General features: G+C 40.3%; 2 protein-coding genes across 10 annotated transcripts in view; one reads left to right on the top strand and one right to left on the bottom strand.

Moving 5' to 3' along the window:
* Positions 1–6585: 6585 nt before the first annotated feature.
* On the bottom strand, positions 6586–11302 carry pfdn4 (prefoldin subunit 4). The gene is made up of 4 exons (XM_005918832.3): positions 11197–11302; positions 9703–9810; positions 8269–8409; positions 6586–6966 (listed from the first exon to the last, which is right to left on the bottom strand). Exons 1-4 carry the CDS (start codon positions 11221–11223, stop codon positions 6835–6837), a joined length of 408 nt encoding a protein of 135 aa, XP_005918894.1. The 5' UTR covers positions 11224–11302; the 3' UTR covers positions 6586–6834.
* Positions 11303–12698: 1396 nt separating this feature from the next.
* Positions 12699–24711, top strand: part of bcas1 (brain enriched myelin associated protein 1) — a 16425-nt gene continuing 4412 nt past the window's right edge. For 7 of the 9 annotated variants that reach the window (XM_005918831.3, XM_005918830.3, XM_005918828.3 and 4 more), the window contains exons 1-8: positions 12699–12958; positions 13113–13172; positions 13377–13461; positions 15108–15454; positions 21541–21720; positions 22664–22723; positions 23007–23042; positions 23314–23529. In XM_005918831.3, the coding sequence (XP_005918893.1) occupies positions 13131–13172; positions 13377–13461; positions 15108–15454; positions 21541–21720; positions 22664–22723; positions 23007–23042; positions 23314–23529 (966 nt within the window). In that variant the 5' untranslated portion in view covers positions 12699–12958; positions 13113–13130. Of the gene's footprint in view, positions 12959–13112; positions 13173–13376; positions 13462–15107; positions 15455–21540; positions 21721–22663; positions 22724–23006; positions 23043–23313; positions 23530–23650; positions 23738–24711 lie in introns of all 9 variants that reach the window. The other 2 variants (XM_005918829.3, XM_042219303.1) reach the window with 2 other exon arrangements.

Raw genomic sequence — 24711 nt, 5'->3', positions numbered from 1 at the left:
GCAGGCGTGTGTAATGGTGGTTTGCGTGAGATAAACTCTCCTACTTACAGAAATCTTTATCTTGTCTAATGAACCTATAAAGAAATTATAATAATTATTGCTATTCTTTAGGGTTCACAGCAGAACCATTGTACTTCCTTCTAATCCCATCATACATAAATTGCCTCCGACTTGGCCGGGGGGGCAGCAAGCAGCAAATTTGAATGAATGAATTGAACTAAACAGCAGGAATATTTAATAACAGCAGGTTCTGAAAAATGGCCGTGATAATGCGGCAAAACTGAAGTCTTTTTTTTTTCTTAAAGAAATGACACCAATGCTAGCATTCTGCTGAGGCGTGCCTATTGGTCAATCAAGGATAACATACTGTAGTGACACCACCTTTCTAAATGAAATTACAACAGAAACTTATCTGTGTACAAACAGAGGTGTGGACTACTGTACTACTAAAGTTATTCTGAATGAGAGACAATTTTGTTGTTGCTTTTATAGCCTCATATCAATCCAAGGCTTGTGATATCCACACATTCAAAGCGAATGTAACTCTTGCTGTTGTATTCAAACTGTCCTCAATTTCCAGAAACCAGTATCTGTGAAAACAGTTCACCGTGCCATTCATAAATCCAGGTTAAAGCTCTATGGTGGAAAGAAGAAGCAATATGTGAACATAATCCAGAAACACCAGCATCTTCTCTGGGCCAAATCTCATTTAGTGCAAGTGGAAAACTGACAAATCTATATTTGAAATTCTTTTTGGAAAACAAGGACACTGCATCCTCTGGACTACAGAAGAGTGGGACCATCTGGCTTGTTATCAGCACTGAGTTTAAAAGCCTGCATCTCTGATGGTATGGCGATGCATTTGTGTCCACAGAACTGGCAGCTTGCATATCTGAAAAGGCACCATCGGTGTTGAAATATACAGGTTTTCGGCCAACATCTGCTCCCATCCAGACAGCATCTTTCCAAGGCGATGATAAACCACGTACTGCAGCTATTATAACTGTGTGGCTTTGTAGTAGAAGAGTCCGGTGCTGAACTGGCCTGCCTGCAGTCCCGACTTCTAACTAATTGAAAACATTTGGAGCATCATGAAACGAAAAAAATGACAAAGGAGCCTCAGGACTGTTGAGGTGCTAGAAACCTGTATTAGACAAGAATATGACAACGTTCCTCCCCGAAAGTCGTGCAGCTGGTCGCATCAGTTTCCAGACATTTACAGACTGCTGTTAAAAGAAGAGGGGATGCATCTGCTAACTTGGGACCTATCCCAACTTTTTTAGAAGCTGATATTAAATTCAAAATAACCTTTTTGGTGTTTTAATGATACACTTTGTCAGTTTAAACATGAACTATTGTGACTAAAATCATTTGAGATATGCAATTCATTGCATTCCGTTTTTAATTGACATTTTAGAGTAGCCCAGTTTTCTTGCAAAAATTATGTCGAATCTATGATATGAAATTTAAGTTCTCATATTTTTGTGAATTTTTGCCATTGTTACCAAGATATACACTGTTTTCATATTGACTATATTGCCTATGTTTCTGTCCTCAGTCAGTGCTTCTTTACAATACGGCCAAACCATCCATCCATCTTCTTCCGCTTTATCCGGGGCCGGGTCGCGGGGGCAGCAGCCTAAGCAGAGAAGCCCAGACCTCCCTCTCCCCAGCCACTTCCTCCAGCTTATCCGGGGGAACACCAAGGTGTTCCCAGGCCAGCCGAGAGATATAATCTCTCCAGCGTGTCCTGGGTCTGCCCCGGAGCCCAGAACACCTCACCCAGGAGGCATCCTTGTCAGATGCCCGAACCACCTCAGCTGGCTCCTTTCGATGTGGAGGAGCAGCGACTCTACTCTGAGCCCCTCCCAGATCGCTGAACTTCTCACCCATACGACCAAACCACGACACCTTTCTAGGCCTCATCCAAGTCTGCCACCAGCGTCTACACTTCCAGGATCTTCTCCTAATTCGTACCATCATTTTCAAGTAAGGACTCGGTGTTGGGGTTATATTAGTAGTCGTCTATACAGCTTTGCAGTTGAGTTTGCAAGTTTTGGACACTTTGCTTTTTAATTACTTGCATGCTAGCTTCCAATAGAAATGACTGCATTGAACTGCTTGTTTATTTTTCTATCTTAGCTTTTGGCCATTTAATCTATCATTAACATAACAACACTGTTCTATCCCAGTTAGAAATGTTCATTATACAGGTGCTGCTGTCCCACTCTTTTCTAACCAAAAAAAAAAATCCAAACCTAAACTTTTACACAAGTGCTCACATCGCTAGGTCATCATAAAATCCTCAGTTTTACATGTATAGCCTTTCACCTACTTAAAAAAAACATATACAATCAATTTATTCTGCATGTCTTTTATCCTGTCTTCCTTCTCTCACCCCAACCGGTTGCAACAGATGGCCTCGCCCCTCCCTGAGCATGGTTCTGCTGGAGGTTTCTTCCTGTTAAAAGGGAGTTTTCCTTCCCACTGTCGCCAAAGTGCTTGATCATAGGGGGTCATATGATTGTTGGGTTTTTCTCTGCATGTATTATTGTAGGGTCTACCTTACAATATAAAGCGCCTTGAGGCGACTGTTGTTGTGATTTGGCCCTATATAAATAAAATTGAATTTAACTATTCCTTTAGCACTCCTCCAACAAACTTACTGTGAACGTCTCAAAACCCGAGCCCGTTTAGAGACCCTATGCCCACCCAAAATGATCAAAACGCCCTCTACAAACACGACATCCTTGTATCACCTCTGCAAACCTAATACTCCCCCCCTCCCCCAAATCAGGTCTGGCCAGGCAGTCTGGTTTCCTGCCATCTTACTCCCTTTCCTTTCACCATTTGCTGTGAATTGTCGCAGAGAAAATAATTCCAGTCTATTAAAAGAGAGGAAAAAAAGCGGACCCGTATGCTAATAACAACAGCAAAATAACAGCACGATGTACTGCAGGGTTTTTAATTTTGCAAATTCATGTAATATTGTGTTATTGAACCGCCTGCCATTTGACAAGCAGCACGCTGCATTGTGCTTTCGAGAGGGGCTGGATTGCTCCCCCTTGTAATGAATAAAAGCTGGCTGAGACAGAACAGCTGTAAGTGATGAAGAATGGCTATAGCTGCTATGGATTTTTCAAACCGTCTGGGTTGACTCTCCTGACATTTAGGCTAACATACAGAGACAGTGAGCAAACACGATTTTTCACTGTAGCACCAGCGCAGAAAATGATATAAAGTGTGCACAAACTCTTCATGGAAAAACAAGGGATACCCGCTCAAACAACTATTTCTTTTTATTATTTAGAAAGCAGGCAAATCAAACTGTCGTATATGTAATGCATGCAATTGATTTTTATGGGAAAATGATGTCCCAGGTGCATACTGCTGTTTTGGTTTTGGTTTCTTTTACATTTCATTCATAATTCTTCTGCAGGAGACATGACGTGAGCATGTTTGGACGTATATTTGCAATGCGCAGCTATATTGAGGGATCTCAGAAAGCTCATCTCGACCCTACTTATAGATACGAGCTCACTGAAATTGCTGGGGAACTAGAGACACCCACTGGTATGTTTTTGCTGTTACTTTAAATCAAAGGAAGCAGAGCCTACCACATATATGTACCTTATTTAAAGTCACAACTTCAGATCATTTTCCTCCAAATAAAGGAATTAAGATGACAGTGTTTGGTGAATTAAACAACAGACTTCATCCTATTGAAATTGTGTCCAAACACTAATGAATCTAAAGATTCTGGCAGACTATACCAGACCTTGATTGAATATTCACTCCAAATCATGCCACTTTAAAAGCTATCAATCCAGCAGCGCGGTTGATAAATATCAACGTGTGCGTCATTTGAGAGGAAGCGAGGGAATGAGCGGACAGGTAAAAACGAACAGATGCGGGGGGCGAAGGGGCAGAGACTGAGTAAACAAGGCCATGAGGGAAATAACTCAAGTCATTTCCATGCATGTTCCTCTGAGCCTGAGGTTTAACAAGCTGTGCATAAAGACAAGCTTGTGTGGGCAGTGTTCCTCTTAATCATAGCTATGAATGTTCAGCAGGAACCCTACAGGGAGGGGAAACTTGTTAATTGAGATCTCGATTCTCCTGAGGTGTCTGCTATAACTCCAAGCTCTCCATTTTTTTTTTTTTTTCATCCCAGACATTTTATTAGCTCACGCAGGCCACACTTGAGGGCACAATTTAATGAGGTTTGTGCATTGTTGATATTTGTGAGAGCCACCAACCATCCAGAACACTGTACATGCCGGATTAAAATGGAGGAAAGACATTAAAGACAACATAATTCATCTTTTAATTCAGCTGAATTGTTACAGATCAATGAAGTGCATTTCAGTTTGAACTGGGTACTAGATTATACTACCCCCGCCCCCCTCCTACAACAACAAATACACTCTTTATCACTCTCGTGCAGTCTTCTTGTTCTGATAATGTAATCAGCATTTTCAACATACACCCAAAAATCAAACTTCTGTGTTACCTAGTGAGTGGCTAGTTCCTTTTACCTTTTTAAAAATGACCCCCCACTGAACTGTGTTTTGTGGATGTGGTGGCAGATTTCTTGCATGTTGTTTTAAATTGCATCTAAACCGTATGGCTACTTATTAAAGCAGGCAGGTAGCTCCATGCCCTCCTGGGTTTTAAATGCACCTTAGAACACACATGCATCAACACTACAATGAGTGGGTGGAGGGAGGTTTGGAGTCTTCTCTCACCCCCATTCTCTGCGACCTGCTGGAGCGGGGGGGCTAGGAGGAGGAGTTGGCCGTCCGACTGCGGTCTGGAGTGTGGGGCCTCCCTGCTGCTGCGGAGTCGGGGCGGTCTGCCTCCCCCCACCGCAGGGAAAAGGGTAACACCACCTGGGTCTGGGTGCAGTTCCCCCCTCCAGGGGCAAGGGTACCTAGACCCGGTTTGTAGAGTACGCTTGGGGAGTGTGATCGTGTGTACAGCGTCTCTTTATGTCTGTCTCCACGTTGGTTGAGTGTGGAGTAAGTGCATATGAGAGCATGAGGGTGGGAATGGATGTTTGTGTCTGTGTGTGCCTGTATGTCTGTGTCTATATGTCAGGTTGGGTGTCAGGCGCCACCTCTCTGGGGACATCTCAGGCCCTCCAAGGTTTGGAGGCCTATCTCCCCCTACCACCACTTCCCCTGCCAGTGGCGGACTCCCTCAGACATCGGTGCGTTGGTGGTTCTTTGTGTCCGGGGGTGGGCGTCCAGGTACACACCGGCTCACTCCTTGGCGGCCGCTTATCGGGGCCTGGAGCCTGGGGCTTGCTCGGGCCACTTCGGAGGTGGGGTGCCCCCGGCCTCTCGGCCTGGGGCTCGGTCACTCAGGCACGGCTGGCTGCCGGCGGAGCTCACGGGCGCATCACTGCAACTCCCCCTGGTTTCTGCTCCGCGGCTGCTGAGTGAGCCCTCATCTGGGACTCTCCTCAGCTCTTTCTGGGACAGTGGCGCGGCTGCCCCTCTGTTGGTCTTCCTTGGTCTCTTGTGTTCTGGGGGCCTCTGGATGTCTGGAGTTTTGATCTCCTCCATACCTGCTTCATGCCCTGGAGGACGGGGCTGTGGCCCCCCCACACCCTCTAGCAGATCATTACATGAAGGAACCTTTTAAAAAAACAAGCGCGTCCATGCTCACAGGTGTACACACGGGTGATCACACCCACAAACTACACCCTTTTTGGCTCCTACCTCAAAGCACACTGTGTTCTGTTGATCTTATGTGCTGCACAATAATGTTTAATATTTAGTATTTACTGTCATATTCCCATATATCATTGTGATGTTGTTTATTCTATTACTCTTGTTCTCTTCTGCTTGTTTTCTTTTTTCTTTCTCAGCAGGTGACCCAGGTGATTGATATATGCATTTTTTTTCTTCTTTTTTTTTCTGCTCATTCTGTTGGTTTTTGTCTTTTGCCCTTCTCCCCCGTCCCTCTTCTCAGCTGTTTCTCTTTCCCTCTTTCTTTCTCCCCTTCTTTCCCCCAGTCAAGTCTGTCCCGTATTCAGTAAGTGAAAATAAAATAAACAATAAAAGGTGAATCAAATGGACCATTACGGCAAGGCTGGGATGGTCAATTTGGTAAAGTAAATCCGTTGGGCATCTTTCTTTGCCTTTAGACAATTCTGATGGCAAAAGAGCCAAACGGGACAGGCAAGCAAAAAAGGGCAGAGACCTATATTCGCACACTCGTTCAGCCTGCGACTACGGGTCTCAGCAAAGCGTCATTTGCTGAAAACGCGCTTTTTTATCATTTCAAACTCGAAAACTCTCAGAATGAATTAATGATTGATGAGAATGACGTCAAAACTTTGCAAAGAGTACAAATCAGTGTACTCTAAATTATTGATTGACGAGTACACCAGTGTGTCACAAACATTTTGTCCTACCTTTGACATTAGTAAAAAAATAAATAAGACTTCAAATGACACAAATCCTTTTGCTGCATTTCAGACTCTGTAAAAAGAACAAAGAGCTTTGTAATATTTTAATTTCTGGCAAATTTGTAATCAGTTCAGTGAAAAAAAATTTATTATGCGACCACTTGAAATTCATTAGAAATGAAGTACATTTATTCATTTGCGCAAAACATTTCTGTTTGATGACCTTGTGATCATGTTTGACAACACAAAACTGCAGACACATTATTGGCATGAATGAAAGATGCTACCAAACGTAAGAAATCTTTTTTTTTTTTGGGGGGGGGGGGGGGGGAGGGAGATTGTTGTTGAAGCCCGCCGATACAGGAGGTCTGTGGAAAAGTCCAAACTGGGGCAACTGTCAAAGTCCATTTCACTGCTCAGCTTTCATCTGCCTCCAGGTTAATGTTGTTACCAAACTTGGCATAAAGCTGCACCTTCAGATCACTCAACACTTGCTGTATCGCTGACACTTGTTTCTCAAGGTCTTGGACCTCTTGCTCCAGTGTTTCCTGATTACAGAACACAGAAACTCCAATTACAGAACAGCCAGTTCAATTTCCCCACAGCAGGCAAGCGACAGACACAAGACATTTCCTAAACCGATTTCACCAAATGACTCTATTTATGTCATCAAAAGCACATTCCAAACACTAAAAGAGATCATTTTAGGTAAGAAATCATCTAAAATGACTGGTATAAATCCACATTAAAATATAATCTGCCGATATAATGACTGAGCTGTCTTCGACACATTTGTCATTCAAGGTTTGCAGCAGACTCCTTTCAATCAATCAGTTCACGGCTGTGCAGTATGTCCTATTGTGACAAAGTCACAGCAACACAAGGACAAATGGAGACATAATGGAAATTACAGAAGGGAGAAGGTTTAATCTGAAGTCCCTGTTGGTTAACGTCTCTCATGTAGCAGCCACAGAGCACTGCCATTGCTACACGTCTTTCCAAAAGGTGCGTCAGGAAGCTCTCAAACCTAAATTTGAAACTTAGACTTGTACTTTTTGTAAAATGGGAATTTTTGAAAGGGAACTGAATTATGAATACTTGTCAGGCACAGATAACAATGACTGCTTTTTGGACATAACAGCAGGACTGCTAGAAATCCTTTACCCAGTGGAGCATTTCTAAAAATACTCTCAATTAACAAATGCTTTTATTTTAAATTATGTATTATCAGATAAATGTACAAGTCTAAATCAGGTCTGAGTGATGAAAAGACTCAAAATCCTTATTGATTTATGAAGAAAGTCTTGGTCTTAAGAGATTTTGGAATTAATACATTAGATTTGACTGACAAAGTTGCCGTTTTTTCATTTTGCAAACAAGATATTCATATCTGCAAAACACATGACACAGTTTTGATGAATTGTGATTCATAGCTAGTAAGCAGTAGGTATAAATGAACAGGCATTTAGCACCGTTTGTCCACGCACCTCTGAAAGTAATTATAAACTACACAACAGGCACATTTGTCAAACTGTGCTCAGTGAGTCTGTTTAGATGAGTTCTGAACGTTGTGCATGCCACGATATTTTCAACTCTGCACAACAACACATTCGAGAAAGCAAAAAGCATGCAAAATTCACTTTTCCCTCAACTTTTTGGGACTGCACTGGCCTCCAGTACTGATAAGCTGACTTACAAAGGAATGACACGACAAGGACAAATCTTTGTGTTTACAGAAAGGAATGTCTTTGAAACAAACCGTGATCGATAAAAGCCGTTGAAATTTGAAAAGAAGCTCACAAGACAGTGATTTAGAAAAGGTATTGAGAAACCGTCTGCGTTACACTTACCTTTGCCGATTCCAGCATCTCTTGCGTTTCGTCCTGGGAGTGATTTATAAAGACGTCGCCGATTTGATAAGGGATAAATAGAGAGTTGTCGTCAAACAGCATTAGGTCATCACTGGCATCCTGAAGGTTCTGAAGAGTTTTCTGCACGAAGACATTCACAGTCAGTCAGTTTGAGGTGGTTGCAAATAAACCTCGGTAGTTTAGGCGTCATTTAGCATCACAGTTCAAGATCAGTTTGTATAATGCATCATTCAAACAACAAAACTGGATGAACTGTAAATGTTAAATTATCTTGATGTTGCAAATGGGGGGGGGGGTATACACAGCAAATTAGCAGCTCACAGCTGACCACAGCTGATGAGGGTGTGGGTAACAACACACAGGGACAACACAGGGGCTGAGAATATGGTGCAAGCCAAACTTTTCACATACATTTCTCTCTAGAATACAAATGTGAAGGATTTGAGGTTCATTCTGCGTTTCTTCAATACTGTAATGATTTACTGAAGTCAAAAGGAATTTGACAACTGCAGGCAAACAACTCATCTACTAATGTTTCTACAAAATCCTGAATGAATCCTTTATTCTGGAATGCCTGAAAGACCTCTCGCAAGATTTAAATCTCACAAGAAGAACAACATTAATGCATTACCCTTCAGATCTAGGATGGAGGGACTAACAGCATCTGCAGCTATCTGACAAAGAGCTGCGCATAAAGGTGAAGCTGTCAATTCCCTGGCCAACTGGTTCTTAAACTGACCTATAACAAGATCAGGTACAAGCAACAGAAATGAGCTTCCTCGTAACAGCATCTGGTTTCAGCTTTAGAGATTGAGGATGAGGAGCTCAGTTACTCAGGAGGAACTTGGTACAGCTGCTGCTCTGCTGATCATTAGGAGCCAGTTCTGGCATCTGATTAGGATGCCCTCTGCACACCTCCTCGGAGAGGCATTTCAGGCATATCCAACTGGGAGGAGATCCCAGGACATGAGAACATCGATTGAGTCGGTTCTGGGGTAATTTTAAAGTAAGATCATTAGAAACATCTCCATGGATGTTCGTCAATCATTCACCAGCAACACAATGTTTAGCTTCCATAATGACAACTAATTAAAGTCACTTTTCCAGCAACTAGGCTAGAGAGTTAAACCAGTGCACAAGTGACAAAGGAATGAGTCTACTTTGTGTTGAATTCAAACACAAGCCCATTCAAATAAAAAGCGAAATAGTCAGACTTCTCCTCCAGTCATTAGCCCAATTCAATCTTCCTGATCAGAGTGCCAGTTGTCATTTTGAATTTAATGTAATAATTTTATCTAGATATAAAAACTCACATCTGGGTGTAATTTGACTTTTGTAAATTTAATTGAACACTAAATCCTTGCTCCGATATAAGACTATAAAACATGTCTTCCCAGCCCCGGTAACACTCACCCTCTTTTCCAATATCTCATTCTTCAGCTCCGTCATCCGATTCGTGTTCCTGGCAAATTTATTGATCTTCTGCTGGTCTTCAAATGTTACATTCACATCTTCAACTGCCTGCAAACAAGGAGAAATGACTTGAGGTTGCAGTTCATTTTAGCCTGTTAAACATGACAATCCTAGATGCGCTGACAGAATTTAACTTATTCTGCTATGAGTTATAACTACTGATCAGCAGCAACTTTTCCAAAGATGAAATCACAAGCATTACAAAGACATGCTGTGTTAACTGAAAAAACAAAAAAAAAAAAAAAGACCCACCACCTTATGAATGGAGAAGCATTTAGTAAGATTAAAACAAGCCTTATAAATAAAGAATGTGTGGTGGTGTTGTTTTAAATCAAGCGTAAGGAATAAAACCAAAGAGCTGTATTCAGTTTCATTTAGAGTGACCAAGTGGCCTACTTTAAGCAGGATTGCACAATGTTTTTATTTTTCACCTCCTGTCCTACATTTCGAATTGGCTCCAATTCACCACAGCACAGGTCTGGCTTTTGGCTGACTATATAACGAAATCTACCACAAATAAAAGTTATGTGGTGTGTTTTTGCTGGCACTAGACTGCAATTTCCCTTTTGAGAGAGTAGAATCAATAAATAAACTATGCATTTTTCATTTGAACCTCAAATACATGTAATCTGGTTGATTTGTCCAGTGCTAAAAGAAATTTATCAGCGCATCCCTCCTCAACACAAAGATTATTAGGAGGGGAACAGCAGATGAAACACCAGAACAAATATTAAACAAGTACTGCCAACCAAGACCATTGCATTAAAAAAATAAAAAGCAACAGCTGGAAAATTGGTTGTAAAGGTGCATATAGATTTGTACCCGTCAGTCACATCCTCTGCAACCCGCATAGCTTTATCAGACTGCCCTCTTAGCATTAGCGTAACCCACATTGTCCAACACATGAAAACTATTTGCTCCACATTTGGCTTGTTGTGATATGGTCATCCGACTGTGCTGTTGGCCCCTCAGAAACATTTAAATATAAACTGAGTGAGACTGAGCAGGGTATTGGTCATTTATTGGGGACATATACTGCTTTAGCTTGTCGTTTCTTAGACAGTTAACTACAGGCCGATTTTTATTTTGTTTGCTAGCATGCTAGCTTGGGTGTCCCATCACCTGCAGCGGCCACTGCCCTGATCTGGATATTGAGCTCATTGTTTCACCACATAGTTGTTAAGCTCGCACGAACAACAGCTGCAAAATTACAACGTATGTCGAGCTAGTGTTTTAACCCAAGGAGATATCGCTTTACGGTAGCTACACGAGGGTGTGACGGCGCTTTCAAATATCACCGCCGTGAGAAAGCTCGGCGTCTTACTCGCACACATACACGATGCCACCTTCTTTCTGCATCCCCTGTTAAAACAGCGATAGAGTAACGCATATGCAAGACAAAAAAGTGGATTTTTGTTTAAAAATATTCCTTACCACGGATGATTTCATGGTCGCTGCCATCTTTGCTTCTTCGACTGTTCACCCGCAGCGTCGCTCAGCGGGATAAATACCCCGACACTGCCACCTATCAGCAGGCCTGCTCTGGCGTTTGACCCCCACAAGTTGGCCAGAAAATGTGTTTACTTCTCTCAAACTGTTTGTTTAGTTCTTTTCCTTCTTTTTGAGTTTTCGTGTGATTGATTTGTTTATTTAGTTGAGTTCATGTTCTGGTAACTATAGTTAGATATGTCGCAAGATGCTTTCCCTTACATTTACATCTTGAAGATGAAATTTGACTTATTTAAAAAATAATTCAGCCATTTTTTTTGTTCTGTTGTAGGTAATTATCTCAATAAATGTGCAAACGTGTTTTACACTGGTTGTGTAAAGCACTTTGGGGTCCTTAGGGACTAGAAAAGCGCTATACAAATACAGGCCATTTACCATTTCAATACGCCAAACAAGTTATTATGCCAACCGGAACTGCTGTTCTGTAAATATTTGCACACAGTACTGCACCCAAGTTCAAATATTTAATGAATACATCTGTAATGGGAGAAGACTAGAAATTCATATTTGTCTAGACCGAATTACAATGCACCACCTGTAGTTTTAAGCATCACTGGCATTTTGGTCTGAGTGAAAAACAAATCATAAATATGCAGGTTTTTCTGTCTCAAAGTCAGCAGTCTTTATCTAACTTTGTAGGAGCCACTAGCATACCTAGTAGGCTGTTACACGTTGGTGCACCATGAAGAGTTTTCTTGAGGCCCCTCAGCTGCAGGCCTTGCATGAAGTCACCAAACAGGGGAATCCAACTCCCACCTCAGCATGCAGTCTATAGGATACAGTCGAGCCATTGTTTTCATGGATTCCAAGGCTTGCCATAATAAAGTCAATAAATAGTGCACATGTTATAGTCTTTTTTAGTTTGTTTGTTAAGCATGCTTGTTTGTGATAAAACGCTTTCACATACTTTGGTTGACATCTTCCAGGAGTCAAATGACTTCTAGAAGTTAAATCCAATAAACAAAAGCCTTTGTCAGCATTATCATGGCCTAGTTACAAAAAAAAAAACATAAAGATGAGTTCATCTTCAATACCATATTGACATACAGTGCTAAACAATAGTATCTAACTATGGACACACAGCAGCCTTTAAACACAGACATTTTGACACAAAGCTTGTTACCCGCCTTGATGACCTCTTTTCTTTTTTTATCAGATAATACCAAAACAACATAATAGGTATGTTAAAGCACATCTGTGTGATTAGATTTATTTTTTATCAATCAACTGCATCTTTAAAGACTAAATCAGTAAAAAAAAATGCTTAAAGTGTTATCTTCAAATTAACCAGTGCCAACATAGTTATTTTGGGTTTTGTCAGTGTGGATGCTTGCCAGACCAGTATCCTTAATATACATCCTGTTAGGTCCCCGCCAGATTGGTCAACAAACTGTTTGGACCGCCTTATCACAGCAGGCTTGGACAGATTCACACCTCATTATGATCTCGTCAGGGTATGTTCAGGATGCCACATGGAGATTACTGTGAGTTGATCAAAGTACCAATACAGCGCACTTTCTTTTTTTTCCAGAGGAAATCCAGCTGCCAACTTGAAAACAGACCCACCCATTTTGACACACACATAAAGTGTCCAGTTAACAAAAGTCTATATACATAGTTGGGCAAAAGGAGGAAGTCCATCTCAGACAGACACGCCGTATCCTTAAGAAGGAAGTCAAGTAACAAGGTAAGACATTTCACTGAAAGCAGTATTAAAATTTTTAAATGGCTTTGCAAAAGTCTTAATAGATGTTAGCCATTATTTGCAGATTGTCTTTGCTTATCAGTACAATATAGCAATATGACGTTTCTATTTCATTTAATTCTATTGCAACCTGCAGATCTTAACTGGGAAAAAGATGGGAAACGAGCAGTCAGTAAACATAGAAGAGCTATCCAAGGTAAAACGATGCAAATTACATGGCAGACATTACAGGCTAAAAGTTGCACGTGCCATTTTCTATATTTGATGACATCAGTCACAAGATGCACACTTTTCCAAAACTCTAGCATGCACAGGTGACAGGTGATAAAACTCTGCTTCTCTTTAAAGATAACCCATCTAGACTAGAAAGCACAATGCTGACGTTGCTATTTACTCACAGAATGGGACAATTCCTGAAAAGCATGAGAATGGAACCGTGAATGGCATCTCTATAGAAGTCACGTCTGGCGGACTGGAGATTAATGGTACATGAGTTTTATTTTATTTTTAATTTCTCTTAGGATAAATAACATCCAAGTAATCTGTGATGATGTTCTGCCTGATCTACAGTGGTGGTGCCACTGTAAAGCATGAGCAAATCAATGCTCAACACTGGCAAATTAAATTCTTACTTAAGAATGAATTTTATTAATGTCAGACTGTTGTGTTTTACTGTATCACGCTTTATGCTGATATACTTTAAGGTTCTCCTTCAATGAAAAAAAGCAAATTAATTTTACAAATTTATTAGTGGTGATTAATCCTTTAATCCTTTTAATACTCTGCAAACACAGTGACTCCCAGTTGCACGGTGTCTGAGTAAACCACAGGTGTTTTCTCAGGAATTAACAAGGAGCAAGTATTTGACTTGTCAAGGTGTGGTGGTTTGTGTCTTCACTATAAAAATAAAATACTGTGGGATTCCCATGGCTCTTGACTGTTGATTCCTGAGATAACGTTCTCACACTGACTTGCCCGTGTTTACTAGCTCATGGAAATTTTGCTGAATTTTATGGCAACTGTTTAAATTCTCTTTAAGCTAGAAGTAAAAATCACTCTATGGGCTAATACTAAACAAAATGACACCTATGTTTAAAAATAAATTCCATAAAACCCAGAAATGTTCATTTTGACCCTTTTAAGCTGACTCATTAGGGGGATGTTTATTAAGGTGGAAGTTCATAGAAAAGGTCCAGAATCAGAATCAGGAAATCGCTTTGTAATAGACATTTAATTAAGGTGTAATAAGGTGTGTCATTCAAGCTGCAAAATATTAAATATTTATTTAATATTTTGCAGCTTGAATAAAAAAACTATGTTCAGTATTTACAAGATTCAACAAATGATGTTGCCAGGTCCAGATGTCGCAGGGAGGAACTGATACATTTTAACAGGAGTGATGTGCTTTGACGTTCCATGTTGCATTGCTGTGGTATTAGCCTTTGGTGAATGTGCTCCTATTACTGCCTAGCACATCATGGACGCAAAGTGAAGCATTATCTATGAGTTCACATGACTTTGACATTTTTCGCCAAGCTCCACAATTTCCAGATTTATGGGCCTTGAGGATCACTTTGTTGAGTTTGTCGGTGTCCATAAAGGTGCTTAATGTAGTTTCCTTTAGTTAAAAGTAACAAAACACTTTCCCCAAATTAACTAAAGCTATGACGTGATGCACTTGTTAAGACTTTGGGTTTAAAATCTCTATATATTGTGTTGAAGAGATATCAACTGAAATGGAACTAGAGCTGGGCTGCACTTTCATGCAATGCCAATTTGTACCACTAGGTGGTATAGTAAGTCCATGTAATCTTTATTTAAACAGACAAGTAATTTATTGTTGTTTACAATGGCAGCCTGGCAAAATGCAAAATATCCAAAGAAAGAAAGAAAGAAAGAAAAAAAGAAAGGAAGAGCACCACCACACATCTGAAAACATCTGAACACACCCAGTGGTAAAATGTTGCTACCTGGTCTTTAAGCATATATGTCCAACTGTTATTTTATAGTAATTTTTTTCCTGAAAAAAAAAAGAAATTTAGCCTGGGTTTAACAATAGTTTCAGTCCTTTGTTTCAATGTTTTTCCTGTATGTGGCATTTTGCTTATTTTGCCACTTTTTTATTTTTCAGGTAAAAGTGAAACTACAGTCTGCCAAAATGGCAAGGCCCACTCTTTAAACTCTGCCATACAATCAACTGATGTGATCGTCAAATCAGAGTGTCAACCTGATATTGCCCAAGCTGTTTCTGAAGTTTCTGACACCAAAATCCAAGCCGTTTCTGAAGCCCCTGACACCAACACCCAGAAGGAAGAGGTCAAGAAAAGCAAAGGAGAAAGAGGTCGTCGTCATTTTGGCAAATTGTTCAAAAAGAAAACAGAACCTAAAGCTGAAGCTGAGACTGTTGAAGAGAAAGAAAAAGAGACACAGAGTGAAGATCAAGTGGATGTAAGTGTTCCTCCCACTGAGCCACAGCAGGTGAGGGCACTTTTCATGTTTATTCTCATCAGATGAGTCTAGTTGTTTTTTTCTATTTGCCAACAAAACTGTGAAGAGACAAGCGGAGCAAGTCAGGTTACTTTGCATAGCACATTTTACACACAAGGGCAATTCAAAAGGATTTTCTAATGTACGGATGAATGGCCACTGGAATCTATGATGTATGAACTGCAATGAAAGTATGCAAAAACACAAATAAACTCATAGTAGAATTTTAAAGGTAATGGTAATGTTGCCATATCAATTAAAAGCAATGGGAAAAGGAAAAGTCTTTAGCTAAGTTTTAAAAACTGATCAATTATGGTAACGCTCATGTTGTGCAATAGACCTCCATTGATTCTGAAAAACAACAACAATAATGTAAATACATATAGCAGATACAATGCTTGCCCTTAATTAAAAAAAAAATAAAATGGAACCACACACCTTCCTTTATTAGAGCGAGCACACACACTGTGTTGTGTTTTTGAATTATGTTATTTTATCATTCTGCAGCTAACATTAACTAAAACAGAGTAAGCAGGAGTGCATATGCCCAAGGGTATAACCCTTTTTAAAAAAATAAATAAATAAAACAAGATAAATATGTCACACGTTGTTTGTCTTTGACAAAGATTAGTGGGCGTGGGCCTCTGCAGCACTGACGCCGACGCCCACGACAGGAAATTCAGAGAGCACAAAGATGTGTTGTGCTGTTTTTGTCAATTATCAGTTGACCAGATAGCCAGAAGACACTTGGCATAATCAAAATTCCCTGATGTCAACTTTTAGCTGTGCAAGGAAAATTATTTTATTTTGTCAGCCTGCCAAACACTCATCATTTTAGCAATGTAATGTAGTCCAACACACCAAGCATTATATGCATTTAACTATGTTTTTCCTTTTTGTTTTTTTGTTTTTTTAGCTTTGTTTACAATGGGCAACATAATGTAGAATAGCGCTTATTTCAAAAAACAAACAACTAAATAAGCAAGTAAATAAATACAAATGTAAGCATGTTACACTACATGACTAATTTTTCTGATTACTCGTGATAAACCACACGATTATCATGAGTGCCCTGGGAAATAAACACAAGTTGTATGTTGGTTTACATAATTTAATACAAATGGAGCGGAAGCTGGCGTTATAACTCACATTGACCATCAAGACGGAAATAAATGAACATTAAAAAATTGAATTAGCAACATAAAAGCAGATATTTCAACACAAATGGGTGATGGTCACTTTACAGCCACAACTGTGGAGGATACACTGAGTGAACATGCCATTAGCAAAGCTGAGGAGCTTGTTAGAGACCCTTTAAAAGATGAAACATCAACGTTCAGAGCAGAGAGGGTTGAGAAATCTGACTCAAAAGATGACACTGTTGCAGAGGGACAGACGAGAGAGAAAACTCTGGCAAAGGAGTTCACTTCCACCATTCCAAAAGCTGCAGCAAGTTGTGTTGAAGCAGTTTTGGCAGTTGCCTCTGACTGCGCAGTAATTGCGTCAGAGCTGGGAGTAGGTGAAGCAATTACTGAAGACAACAGTAAAGGAGCTGCAGACAAGTCAGCTGATGTAGTGCTGATTGAAACCGCTGAACCCGAATCTAATGCTGTCACTCCTGAGACCGGGGAAGCAAATGACATTACCTCCCTAGACAAAGAGGCTGTGACTGGAGTGACGGAAACAATCTCTGAGGTTGTTCATGAGAAGCCAAACTCCGCAGCCGTAAATGAAGACATGCCTGTAAAAGAAGCCGCTGTCCGTTTTCAGAATGGAAATCTAGTTAAGGTGGATCTGGCCCATGAGGAGGTCACTCCTGATGATGCGCCACAGCTGATGATGTGCTACAAATAAGTGAGCAAGGCAATATTAGCCCTATAACTACCAATGAGTCTGGAGAAATGTTCGGTAGTTGTCCCAAAGAAGAAATTAATGTTGCAGAAGCCTGAAGCTACTTTAAAATCTCCAGCAACTGAAGTCAATCCACATTGTATTCTAGAGATTATTATAGTAGACATCGAAGTTGAAGAACATGTGATAACTGAGATAGAAACAGAATCAAGAATTTGAACCACGCTTCAGGAGCCTGCAGTGGATAACAACAGCACCGTCAAAGAAGAGGACATTGTGGCAACAGCTTTTGTGCTTCTCTCTGGAGAACATGAAGAGCGTCTTTCCCATTCAGAACAAGCTTTTTCAGATCAAGCTTAAACAGTGGCAGACAGTGTTGAGGAAAATACTTCAGTCCAAGGTTTATCTACTGAAGGAGAGGTAGAGGTTGCAAGTTCTGAAAAAGCTGTAGAAGAAAGTGACATAGAAAAGGTTAAGAATCTAAAGATAATGAAAGCCACGACACACCTGAACAAACCCTTGTGATCTTAGAGGAAGCAGGACGAGAACCCAAGCCCTTTGTAAAGAAGATGGTAACAGCGAGGGTTAGGGTTTGTTTTTTTCAGAAATCCTACAAATAATTTAAACAAACTTGAAGAACTAACAACTGAAGGACACCACAGAAGATTTAGAGCCTTATGTTTTAGTCTATGAAGAATACTGAGGAGAATACTGCCCTGGAGAATGCTGATCAAGGATAGATGTTGTCATGTGTGATTTATATGTGAGCCTTGGGATTAAATCCTAAAAAGATAATCCAACCTTGTTTTTGTTTTATTTCTCTAAATAGCCTGGGAAAGATAGTAGAGAACAAATAAAAATGAGTCACTATTTCTCATCCTTGAGACAACTGAAAATGAACATTTCACCTCTGAAGATTCTTAAACTGCCATCTGATGAGCCTGTGGCAAAGTGTGGCGATGCACTCCCAGGCCAGAAGTTAAATACACCTCTAGGTGGAGAGTGATACTGAAGAGACGCATGAGAGGCGGTGCAAACCGGATAGATTCAACATGTGATGTACAGAATTTCCTTAAGGCGTCTCAGTCACAAGCTCAAACATTGAACGTTTACTTCTTAGGTTTCAGTCACCTATAGCTGTTGAGAAAAACAACAAGCCTGGTGACTGAAAGATTATTTCACCAGTCCTCCGTATTATTGACATCCACGAGTCTTCAAACAAACAAATAAATTATGAATGAGCAGTGATCAATAAGCTGACACGGAAATATTAATTTGAAGTTTCTTTTTCTCATTCATTCATTATTTCAGTCATACTGTGTTTAATGACAAATAATACTTAAAGGGACATATTGTGCTCATTCTGTGCTTTATGTTCTTAGAGATTTTATTCAATTCAATTCAGTTTTAATGGTATAGTGCCAAATAACAACACTTACTCAAAGTGCTTTATATTGTACAGAGAAAACCCAACAAATGAGACGACCCCTTATGGGAAACACCCACTTGATAGAAGTGGGAAGGAAAAACTTGCTTTTAACAAGGAGAAACCTCCTGCAGAACCAGGCTCAGGGAGGGGCAGCCATCTGTTGTGACCGGTTAGGGGTTACAGAGAGAAGACGGGACAAAAGAAACTCCCTGACAGAGAGCCAGTTTGACAATTAAGATAATAAAGAAGAGAATAAAAAATGATTAAATGCAAAGTGGTGTATAAATATAAAGACAGTGAAAAGAAATGAGTGAAGATTATCTAACATGTCTAGTCTTTTTACACACAAAGTCTTGGTTTTTTACACTTTCACACTTTCACACATACATACATATATATATATATAAAACACAAAACAACACCCAGCACGCCCCTGCGGGCGGTTTATCCTTCAAGCTCGGGTCCTCTACCAGAGGCCTGGGAGCTTGAGGGTCCTGCGCAGTATCTTAGCTGTTCCCAGGACTGCGCTCTTCTGGACAGAGATCTCCGATGTTATTCCCGGGATCTGCTGGAGCCACTCGCCTAGCTTGGGAGTCACCGCACCTAGTGCTCCGATTACCACGGGGACCACCGTTACCTTCACCCTCCACATCCTCTCGAGCTCTTCTCTGAGCCCTTGGTATTTCTCCAGCTTCTCGTGTTCCTTCTTCCTGATATTGCTGTCATTCGGAACCGCTACATCGATCATATATATATATATATATATATATATATATATATAATATATATATATATATGATATTATACAAAGCAAATTACAAACCCCTCATCATCAGTGGCACGCCAGTGGAGAGAGTGGACAGTTTCCGATACCTGGGTGTCCACATCACTCAGGACCTGTCATGGTCCTGCCACATCAACACCCTGGTTAAGAAAGCCCGTCAGCGTCTCTTCTTCCTCAGAAGACTTAGAGACTTCCATCTGCCACTGAAGGTGCTCAAGAACTTCTACTCCTGCACCATCGAGAGCGTCCTGACGGCAAACATCTGCACCTGGTTTGGGAACAGCACCAAGCAGGACAGACGAGATCTGCAAAGGGTGGTGCGCTCGGCAGAACGCATCATTCAATCAGAGCTCCCTGACCTGCTGTCCATCTACACCAAGCGGTGCAAGTCCAAAGCTAGGAAGATTATGATGGACCTCTCCCATCCCAACAATGGACTCTTCTCACTGTTGAGGTCTGGGAAGCGCTTCCGCTCCCTTAAGGCCAAAACAGAGAGAATGAGGAGGAGCTTCTTCCCCCAGGCTATTCGGGGCCTGAACCAGGTGTAGGACTGGACTCTCCCAACACGTCACCACACGCACCACCACACATTTCCTATAATCCTATAATTCCTATAATTTATAATCCTTATCTTTATAATCTCTTCTGCTATTTGCACATTCTTTACTGTAAATTCCTAAGTTAATTTGTAAATTTTTGTAGTAAACTGTAAATTGTAAATATTGTAAAACTTTTCTTCTGTCATTTAATGGTCGGGCATTGTACAGCTACAAGCATTTCACCCCCATGTCATACTGTGTATGGTTGTGTGTGTGTGACAAATAAAATTTGAATTTATGTATATATATACATATATGACTGCTGGATTCAGTCATTTAATCTGAAGCTGGTTCCTTCATTTACATTTTAAACAAATATCCCTCTATTTACCTGTTCTGTATATAATACAGGAATGATTAATAGCAGCCACAATACATTTACAGTTACATAAAATTTAGCAGTACTTGCCACAGGGTCCACACAATCCTGATGGTCATCAAAAACATCTTCAGCTTTACCAGAACTAATTATCATCTGCTTAGATATATAACATAGATACAGATTTATTTGTAATTCTTCATGCTGTACATTTTGGTAACTGCTGAGTTATGTGTGGGCAACATTCATTAAGCAAATGCATTCACAGGGCTAGGACGAACTGAACGTTATATACAGTATATGAAAATCAAGAGAACTGGTATTTAGAATAAATCTTTTTAAAAAGCAAATAGATGTTAGTAATCACTGCATGGGTTCATACAAAGTCTTGTTCAGACTGCCACATTCGTTTAAGGAAGAGATAAGCTGCATGTAGGCATACATACACTTTGATCATTATAGTGCTGAAGATAAGGGCCCTCGTGTTCCTCACTTCATCCGCTACTTAGAGCAAACGTTTATGCTCTCTTTCCTCTGATTTAAACCTTCTTTCTTCTGATTGGCTGCTCCTCGTAAGTAGAAAGTGGGTCTGGCTACTGTGAGCTGACCTGTGTGACCTGTCTATGTTGCTGGTCTCATTAACTGAAACTTTGGCAACATTTATTTTGGTGCTTGTAACGGAAAATATGGAAAAGCAAAATAGGCCACCTCTACAGTTTCTAATGGGATAATAAATTGGGCCAAAATAATGTATCAAGATTGCTGGAAGAAAAGGCAAAAAATGTATAAATGAATTGACATTGGTTCAGTTCACATATTTTATAGATGCACACCATACGGGCATAGCTAGGTATTTGGTTTTCCTGACATTTCTCGAGAAATAACTCTCACACATTGTTGAATATCAATGACTGAGGGGTGGGACACACACATTAATAAAAGGGTGATTGTTGACAATGCCCCGAGTAGGCAGAGGCATGGTTGGAATTGTGCTCCCATCTCAATACTGCGATTAAGACACTCACTGCTTACATATCAGCTCCGCTCTGCTCTAACATAATTCTCAAAGGCGAATTCTTTTGTCATGGTGTACAGGAGACGGCTAACCTAAACCACGAGCCTGAATCATTAAAGGAGCCAGAGAGGGTGACTCCAGTCTCCAGTCCCAAGGAAGAAAACGTTCCTGAAACTGACAACGGAGACAGTGAGCCCGTGGAAAGCAAAGAGGAGAGTAACCCAGAAGAGAATCCAGTTATGAACTTCTTCAAAACCCTAGTAAGTGGCATCATTTGGCAATTTAAGGTGACTTTTTATGCTCCTGCTATTTCTGTTTATCATGTCAAATTAGACTATTTGGGGGGAAAGGGAAAGAACATATGTGCTTTTTTATCTGCTTCTTTTTCTGAAGAGAAACAGGCAAAAAAATTAAAAATAAATAAAATGAGGTTAATGCGTCTTCCAGTTGTGCCCCAGTCAAAGTGAGATGTGTGGTCATTTTTCCAATCATTTAGCAGTAATAAGTAGTAATATGCTTGAAAATGTTTCATTAGTTTGTGTGTATTTTTGATTTTTTTTTGTTCTATGTAGTGATGTGGGAAGGCGGTATAACTGTATATGACTTTAAGTGTAACCATAGCGAAATCTGCCATCATGACAGTGCCAGATGGGAAAGTTGCAACAAGCAGCTATTGTATTTCCTCTTCATCATGCTGTCTTTTGGATTCATGCCGTTTTAAAGAGTTGCCATTGCCCTAGCCCCATGCTAATCAAGTCTTTGAACATGCGGGAATGTGGTGGCCTATTGTTCATCCCATAGTGTGAGCTCACAAGGGAGGCCTGTGCGGTTGGAAGTCGAGATTTGTGAAGATAGAGCGAGGGCAGGCCTACGCCATCTCCGGAGCACAATGGCTGTCACAATGGCAGCGCATGTACTGTATGTGCTCTGTCAGGGACCTCTGTGGGCCTCAGTTAGCTTACCATAAAGGCCTATGTCTGCATTCATGAAAGGCTTCTGTTTTATCCAAATACTTATTTTTCTGTCTCATCAACTGTATCCCCTGGCATTTTGCTTTTCACACTGCTTAACCGCCACATACATAGTGCTCCACAATGCTTACACAGTTCACATTTAAAGATTAAGATTTTTTTCTCTTGTGTTTTTATGTGGATCACGGCACAAAAAATAAAGACGGTTCATTTTTATTCCTCTGTTGCACAGGTGACCCCTACTAAAACGTCCAAAAAGGAAACGGCTACTCCCGATGCCGCTAAAGACAAGGTGAACAGAGGTTCATTTTAACCTATCACTCTCTGCTGCTTTTATCAAACCATATCTCTGATTATCTAATACAGACAGCTATACAATGAGCTGTCACACCCTCGTCTGTTCTGTTTCTGTTGCTTGAACTAAGGATGTTCCTGAATTTAAAAAGTAACATTTATTTTTAAAAGGTGATTTATTTTTGCAGAATTTGTGCATAAAGCTTCTTTTTTTTTTTGCATCCTTTGTTTGCTTCAGTTTAACCTTTTTTATAAGTGCTTTCTTTTCTGTTGCAAAATAGTCCCAGAAGGAGACCCAACCAGCGGCAACCACTACTGTGAGCATATAACCCATAAGTTTTGATTCCCATAACCATTGCACTTCACGTTAAATGTATATATTTACTGCACATGGTGAGTTTATTTAATTTCCGGATATGATGCCTTATTTGCTCATTTTACATAGCAATGCATTTTTATTGGGTGAAACTGGAAGGAAATACAGTTGCTGATGTCATATCTGACAAAACTGCTACATCAAAAATGTCTTTGCAGTTTAAGAGGGCTGTGTAAACCATTGCTTTAACAGCCCCTCTCTTTCTTCAATAGGTTGCACAAATATCTGAACCGCCTGCAGCACCCAAAGGAATGTCTGTCCCACCACCCCCACCTCCAGAGCCACCGAAAGTGGAAATCAAAGGAGAGCCAACTGCCAAACCTGTAAAGGCCTCTGCGAAAGAAGAACCTAAAGCTGCTGGAAAGGAGCCTGTGTCCTCGAAAGGAAAATCAGCCAAAGATACTCTGAGCAAATTTTTCCGCCAGAAGGTAAACAAACAGCTTTAACTGCAGATTACAAGATCCAATCACTATTTTAAGGAATAGCTATTCATGTAGACACTCACTGCATGTTCAATGAGAACACAGTGTGAAACATACTGTATGTCAGTTTGAGGTATTGCTAGGAGTCAAGACCTCCAAAAGCAATGGTGCTTCAGCAAGTGGAGCCAAAGCCCCGGGCAAGACTGCAGCAGTGGTACAGTAAATGATCATATTCTCAAACTGACCATGGCTCATCAGTTACTAACCGAACAAGAGCTCATTTGTCCAGAGGCACCAGAAATTTGCAATTTACTGTTTCCTAATCAGAGCTATAGTTTTGTGAAGTAGCATTAGTCCTGTGCTGAAACCTTTTCTCTTGGGAGAATCAGGTTTTCTTATTTGTTGAGAATAAGATAAGAAGAATGACGTCGTCCTTACGTTTTTGCATAATACATAAAGACAAAAATAAAAGATCATGGTATCAGCATAAGGAGCAGAAGCAGGGACAAAGGGCTAACAAGGCTCATCAGCACCCACCAGCACCACAAATGCTCACCCACAACACTGCATCTCCTTTCTTTTAACCACACTGACTGTTAAGTCACATTTGCATCACTGTGAGCTCAACAAGAAGCCATTACATTTAGCTGCTGCCCAGAGAAGGTGTTATAGGGCATAACTACAACAGATTTCTTTTTTTTATTTTAGTTTCCGTAGAGCCAAAATAAACAACATGTGTATTTTAAAATAAAAAGGCTTTAATTTACAAGATCAAATCGTTATGTTGTTACATTTTTGAGCATCCATGTTTTTTTTTCTTTTTTCTTGCTGGATTTTGTCCCATATTTAAACGCAGATCAACCAATTCAACCCAACACCTTTCATTTACATACTGAAGAATTACAAGCTGCCAAGACAGCAATAAACAAAAAATAAATAAATAAAAAGTTAAAATGAACAGACAAACAACATGAAGAGGGTAAAATTTCCAACATACATGCGCTAACAGTAAGTGGAGGAAAAAATTAATTGCTATCTGAAATAATTAAAAAGACAAAATTTCATGAAAAAGAATCACATTTACAACAATCAAACTAAACATAAGTGAGTAAAATAGATTACAACACACACACACACACACACACACACACACACACACACACACACACACACACACACACACACACA

This window comes from Haplochromis burtoni, unplaced genomic scaffold, assembly GCF_018398535.1.
Source record: "Haplochromis burtoni strain Fernald_Lab_line unplaced genomic scaffold, NCSU_Asbu1 Contig_31, whole genome shotgun sequence".
Taxonomy (NCBI): domain Eukaryota; kingdom Metazoa; phylum Chordata; class Actinopteri; order Cichliformes; family Cichlidae; genus Haplochromis; species Haplochromis burtoni.
The sequence above is the reverse complement of the archived record's forward strand: the minus strand, read 5'-3'. Positions and strand labels throughout refer to the sequence as shown.